Below are 7,115 nucleotides of genomic sequence, written 5' to 3'. Positions count from 1 at the left end.
AACGCTGGCGGTGGTACTGGCTCCGTCACAGCTGCTGAAATTTCGTGCTTAATTTCGTCTCCACTCAACGTTGCATGGCCTAACTGCTGCCTAGCACGAGTTAAGTGCATGGAGACTTAATATGACATAACTCACAGTGAACCTCAACAGAAATCAACCAAAATTAACCAATTTTCGCCTACCTTTCTACGACCCTTCTGCCAAGTGTTCCCAATACGCTAGTCATCCCTACTATAATTCACCAAGTATCTACCTTTAGAAACGCTACCAAGAATCTATTCGTCGAAAACATGCCCAAACATAACAACAAGCAAGGTAGGGGTGCCTCTCGCTCTGGTTCCATTACTCCTAGAGTTCTGAATGAAACACTGGCAACGCCGCAACCCTCGCCGATGTTTGTAAACACAGCATCTGCTCCCCCTCCTCACTCCCCCCCTTCAACTCACCTCGGATCTCTAGCTTTAGAATTCACTCAATCTATGGCTCCCTGTTTAAACTTCAAACCTCTCCGAAGTAATCCATGGCTCCAGAAACTGCACAACCTTGTGAAAATGCAATCAGAAGCTATTTTGGCCCTCCAAGACACAGTCGCCCGACAACAACATACCATAAACTGCCTCCTTAAATCGTCGATGAACAACAACCAAGAAATTCTCAACGTACAAACTGTTGCAAATGTTGCAATGGATGAAATACGTAAGATTCAGGCTGAAGAAACCCTCACAGCTCAAAGTGACCTCCTTAAAAAGCTGGAAAAACAGATCAATCTCCTTCAGACTCACCAGGCGGCTTCCAAAGATGACCAAGAGCAACAACAACTTCATGACTCCCTGATAATTAGCTCTACTGATCTACCTGCTGAACAACAAGGTGAGGATTGCTGTAACATAGCCAACACCCTAATTAATTCAAAGATCAGTGTCAATGTTCAAATCAAATCGGCTATTAGGATAGATAAAAACAATCCCCGTAACAGGAGAATGCTCATCAAACTTGCAAATCCCTCTGAGAAGTTTGACCTCATGCAAACAGCTGCTCAGCAAAAAACCAACCTCTATATAAATGAGTGTCTTACTAAGCAGCGTGGATCCCTCCTCTACAGGCTGCGCCAAATACGCAAACAAAACCTTGGTCTTATCAAGCAGTGCTACACAAGGAATGGTACGATTATTGCGAAGAAAGAAGCTACAGGAAAAAGATATGAAATAAAATGTGACCAACAACTCCTGGCCTTCTTAAGTGATTGTGGTATATCTGAAAACCTGAACCCGACCAATGCCAGTACTTAAAATAACTCTTTCAGTGCCTGAGCCTAACCTAACTTTGTCTAAGGTGCTGTCTCTGCCTTACCATTTACCTGATGTTCTCCTATTCATATAATTTCCTAATTAATCCATCAAGTCTCCATGCACTTATGCAAGCATCTACCTCAGTTTTATTGTAAAATTTTACTCTTAAATCTAATCTTACCCTAATTCCATTTTATATTTTAAATTTAAATTTATTTGTATTGATCTATGTCATTTATTGAAATCAATTATTGATCTCATTTTTGTTCTTTTTGTTCATTTTTGTTCTTAATTAAGTTCCTACTAATTATAAGTTAAAACTAAGCTTAATAAAATTTATTTTCTTTAAGATTATTTTACTTTACAATTATCATTTGTCAAATTTTTTTATATATTCATCTTGACAGTCTCTACTGATTTTTTGTTCTCTCCGCCAAACTTGTGTATCCTCCATGGCTATCTAGTGACCTTAATTCCACCTCTAATTGTTTCAATTCCTTGTTGCTTGCATTTATTGTTGTGTCTTGCCATAATTATTCTCTAATTTAGCAGACTCAATACTTTGTAAGCTCTTATTGTATTGTTATATTATTATATTGTGTTTGCTATAATTACTTCCTATTTTTACAGCAGATTTGTTTTTCATCTGTTCATGTAATTGCTTATCTTATTGTATGTGACATTCTTTTTTATATTGACATATATTTTCTGTCTATTGTTACTTACAGTGTACCTGAGAGTACCTGTAAGCAATCTACCTCTTTTTTAATTTTTGCTCAATTTTTTTGTATTTGTTTAGTCCTGTTTATATTTTTGTTTTGTATATCTATATCTTGTGTTTTGTATAGTCCATGTTTATATGTTTTTTTCTTTAATCTCATTCATTACCTAGGTTTCCTAGCCTAGCCATACTCCCTTACTCCATTGTACCCCTGTAAGCCCCTTTTGTGTTTGTTTGGTACAGTATTGTGTACTTTTATTTCTTTTTGTTTTTCTTGTTTTTCCGGCAATCAGCTTTTTTTATGCAGTCAAGTATTGACCCAGAACTTAACCTCTTATCCACTATCTATGACAATAATCACTTTAATGATCTAAATTGCAGATATTTTGCAGCACATGATGTAAACAATGTATTAACTCATAGTCACAATATCTCTGTAATCAATTTGAACGTTAGATCCCTAGGCAAACACTTCGATGATGTTAGTGCCTTGATTGAAGCTATTGACAACAATTTCTCTTTTATTATACTTACTGAAACATGGTTGAAAGATGATACTACTCAACTCTTTAACATGCCTAACTACTCAGCAATCCACAACTGTCGTCAACTTCAGAGAGGTGGGGGCACTGCTCTTTACTACCACCAAGAACTAACATGCTTAAAAGAAATTAGAACTAGAGACTGCTATGGGGAGTATATCTTCGCCAGCTTCAGAGTCAAGGGTGCCGAGTCTATCCTGTCTGTGGGTGCAGTTTATAGAATTCCTAACACTGATGTGTCCGAATTCAACTCAAACCTTAGAAATCTAATACTTGATAACAGACTGAACAAAAACCACCTAATTATCGCAGGGGACTTTAATATTGACCTCTGCGAGCCAGAACACCCTACTGCTGTTAGCTTCCTCAACTGTATGAATTCCTGCTTCCTCATACCCTTAATCACTAGACCTACTAGAATCACTGATAGCACTGCCACGACTCTAGATCACATCTGGACAAATATAACCTCTCCGCTTACTTCAGGTATAATCACCGATACCACTACAGACCATTACCCCACATTTCTCTTAACTAACATTAGCAAACCACCTCTAGAAACAAGGGAGTTAAGCTTTAGGCTGCACAATGAAACTGCTATAAACAATTTTATAACTGCTGCTGATAATGTCAACTGGGAGTCCGAGTTAGGTAACATAGGGGACATCAACCTAGCAGTGCAATCTTTTCTACTAACAACTCTTAGCCTTTATAATACCCACTGTCCTATGCTTACAAAACAAGTCACAACCAAAAGGCTTAACAATCCCTGGCTTACAAAGGGAATACTTAAATCTATTAATAAAAAACATGACCTTGAGAAAAAGTATAGGTTAGGGATTGTCTCCAAAGAATTCTCAAAGAATTACTCATTATTGCTATCTAAGATAATTAGACGAGCCAAAACTAAGTACTACGAAGATAAATTTACCCAAATAAAGAGCAACATTAAACAAACATGGAGAACAATTTCACAAATATTGGGATCAAAGAAGTCTTTAAATAACAAACCGACTCTCCTGTCTAATAACGATGGTCAGCTTTCAGCCTCTGATTCTGCTATTGAGTTCAATAGGTTCTTCTCTTCCATTGGTTCATCCCTTGCTAATGATATTCCATCTTCCAGTACTGACATTAAGGACTATCTGACAGGGAACTATCCCCAGTCTCTGTACCTAAAGCCTATTAATTCCATTGACGTCAATGAGATAATCCTTTCCCTTAAAACCAAGTCTGGTGCCCTTGAGGAGATACCAACTTTAATCTACAAAAAAGCCTCCAGATCTTTAGCCCCTGCTATTGCTTTGCTCTTCAACAAGTCACTTGAACTCCAAACCTTTCCAGATATTCTAAAAAAAGCGAGAGTAACGCCTGTCCACAAATGTGGTGATCTCACAGATGTTAACAACTACAGACCTATATCAATCCTGCCAAACTTGTCAAAAATTTTTGAAAAACTAATCTATAAGCAGCTTTACTCATATCTAGCCAAACTCAATATACTTAGCCCTTGCCAATATGGCTTCAGGCCCAAAAAAAGCACTAACGATGCACTTATTAGTATGCTTAACTCGATTCATACAGCTCTTGATAAAAATGAGTTCCCTGTTGGGTTATTTGTGGACCTGCGTAAAGCTTTCGATACTGTCAACCACCAAAACCTTCTTCTTAAATTACATCATTATGGTGTCAGAGGACACTCCCTACAATACCTCAAATCCTACCTTACTGACAGGCTCCAATGTGTTTCTGTGAATAATACAATTTCTCCCACCCTACCCATCAACATTGGTGTTCCCCAGGGCAGCATACTTGGCCCTCTCCTCTTTCTCATCTACATTAATGACCTTCCAAATGCCTCCCAGCACCTCAAACCAATCCTATTTGCTGACGACACAACCTTCATTTACTCCAGTCCTGATCCCCTTGCTCTAAATCCCACAGTAAATACTGAGCTAAATAAAGTCCATCTGTGGCTAACTGCCAACAAACTCACCCTTAACATTGACAAAACTTTCTATATTCTGTTTGGCAATAAATCCTCTAATCAAATAAATCTCAAAATAAACAATACCCAAATTTGTAACAAATTAGATGGCAAATTCCTTGGCATTCTCATTGACCACAAGCTGAATTTCCAGGGACACATTCTAACCATATCTAAAAAAGTTTCAAAAACTGTGGGCATTCTTTCTAAGATCAGATATTTTGTACCACGCCCTGCCCTGGTGACTCTCTATTACTCCCTTATCTATCCATATCTCAACTATGGTATTTGTGCTTGGGGCTCTACTACCCAAAATCATTTACGTCCTCTAATTACTCAACACAAAGCTGCTATTAGGACAATATCCAATTCTGGCCCCAGACATCACTCGGTACCCCTATTCAAATCCCTGAATATGTTAGACATTAAGTCACTGCACATTCTCTCATGTGTACTATACATATACAAAACGCTAAATTGTAATGCCAATCCTGATCTCAAAAGCTTCATAGAAGGTTGTAACAGAACCCATGAGCATCACACCAGAAATAAATACAGTTTTGATATTCCTAGAGTACGACTTAATCAAACCAGAAATGCTCTACAAATCAAGGGGCCCAGAATGTGGAATGACCTTCCCAACCATGTTAAAGACAGTACCTCTCTCAACCAGTTTAAGATAAAAACTAAACACTACCTAATAAATTCCCTGTAACCTACCTCACTCCTCTATTGTCAACCCATGTCCGTTATTTTCTTTTTTTTTAATCAACACTGTTTGTCAACCTATTGTATTTGTGCTGCTTTTTCAGTCATGTTCCCCCTTTTTTTTATCTTTATTTGTATTTGTTCTCAACACTTTTTATTCTTTATGCTCAATTAGTATTAAGTTCTAGATATTAATGTTTTTCTTGCCCGAAACGCATTGCGTAATAGTGGCTTTAGGCATTGTATGTACTAGCTCTATCTATATATCAATCCATTAATGTAACATCACTTGTATGTCTATACCTTACCTGAATAAACATCTACACTACAGACCTTTATTTTAACCAAACCAGTATTCATTGTTGAGAGTATTCTTCCCTTGAGACTGGGGCCTATCTAATCTATTTCTCCACTATTTTAGGAACTCCTGTGATTTTTACTATTGGCCCTCTGATTATAACCAACTTGCTCTCCATAACAAGTGGTTGGCCTGTCCGGGAGCTGAAAATTTGTATATATAAATTGTAAAAAGTTAGATTTTTGAGTGCTGAAACTTAATTTCTTGCATTCCGTAGAACGGTTGTGTGGTAGCCTAGGGTCCAGGTCAACTAGCAAAGGATACATCTTGCACTGACTGGACATCCAACAGGATCTCTTCACGATTGAGGTAAGTGTGGCCTTGTAATAGAGGCCGTGCGAAATTTTGTATTTTTTTCAATTTTTATTTTTATTTTTACTTTTGGCTAATAGCTAGAATAATTCGTGATGGAGGCTAAATTGCAGGAACTGGCAAAAACACCCTCAGTGGTAGAGATTAAGAAGTTGACCAAAGATAACTTAGTGTTGTTAGGCAAGGAATTGGGCCTTGAGTTAAATGAAGCTAATAAAAAGTGGGTCTTACCGAATGAAATTTTACAGGACTGCATAGACCAGGGCCTATTGGCAAGTGATACAATTTTATGCCAGGCCAGTCCAGCTAGCAGGAATATAGAATTAGAATTACAGCTAGCCCGATTAAAACTAGTGAAGCAAGAGGCAAGATTGGCAGACCAAAATGCTAAGGTAAAGGAGCAAAGGCTTAAAAATGAGGCGGAAAGAATTAGAGGAAATACCGCTGTTCCACCACCTGCCGGGGATTCAAACCCCAGGCATTATGATAAAAAGCATAACCTGCCTGAATTTTCTGAGTCAGACCCTGAAAGACTTTTCAACCATTTTCAGAGATTGGCCATGTCCATGAGCTGGCCTGAGGAAGAGTGGGTGAAAATCTTACAGGGAAAACTTTTAGGTAAAGCCCAAGATATTTTTACAACCATGCCTGACTGCGACTGTTTTGATTATAGTAAAGTCAGGGAACGGATTTTGAGGGCATATGAAATTACGCCTGAAGCTCACCGCCAAGCTTATCGCAACTTTAAACCTACACACAGCCAACCTTTCACTGAATTTGCTAACGATCAAATAAGATTGTTTGAAAAATGGATTCACTTGGGTAAAGCCGAAACAAACGGGGCACTCAGGAATTTAATTTTTTGGAGGGATTTATAGATAATATGCCAGAGACGGTAGCACAGTATTTACAAGAATGGGCAGAGGTAGATACAAATATTATGGATTTGGCCAAGATGGCAGAAAACTACCAGTTGGCGGGTAAAAGACCCAATAAAAATAATTAAACAAACCTTATACCCACACCAAGTCCAGACCGGCCCATTCTAACCCTGTAACTAGTGCAACTTCTTTTTCAGACTAAACTAACCCTGTTAAATAGTCTAGCCCCACGGCACATAAGGGTGAACCAAAGGGAAATTCTGTTAGTAATGTCTCTTCTCCCTGACAATACTGTGGTCACTGTAAAAGTTCAAACC

The 7,115-nt window shown here is 38.1% G+C and overlaps 1 protein-coding gene across 1 annotated transcript; it reads left to right on the top strand.

Moving 5' to 3' along the window:
- Positions 1 to 251: 251 nt before the first annotated feature.
- LOC138356776 (uncharacterized) lies at positions 252 to 2,520 on the top strand. The gene is made up of 2 exons (XM_069313099.1): positions 252 to 870; positions 1,103 to 2,520. Exons 1-2 carry the CDS (start codon positions 291 to 293, stop codon positions 1,207 to 1,209), a joined length of 687 nt encoding a protein of 228 aa, XP_069169200.1. The 5' UTR covers positions 252 to 290; the 3' UTR covers positions 1,210 to 2,520.
- Positions 2,521 to 7,115: the final 4,595 nt, after the last annotated feature.

The sequence above is a fragment of the Procambarus clarkii genome, chromosome 74, assembly GCF_040958095.1.
Source record: "Procambarus clarkii isolate CNS0578487 chromosome 74, FALCON_Pclarkii_2.0, whole genome shotgun sequence".
Lineage (NCBI taxonomy): Eukaryota > Metazoa > Arthropoda > Malacostraca > Decapoda > Cambaridae > Procambarus > Procambarus clarkii.
Note: the sequence above shows the minus strand (reverse complement) of the source record. Positions and strands in the feature narration are given on the sequence as shown.

Coding starts and splice junctions, on each gene's coding strand:
- LOC138356776 (XM_069313099.1), top strand. CDS start 291: ATGCCCAAACATAACAACAAGCAAGGTAGGGGTGCCTCTCGCTCTGGT. Junction 871..1,102: donor TCTACCTGCTGAACAACAAG/GTGAGGATTGCT, acceptor CCTCCTCTACAG/GCTGCGCCAAATACGCAAAC.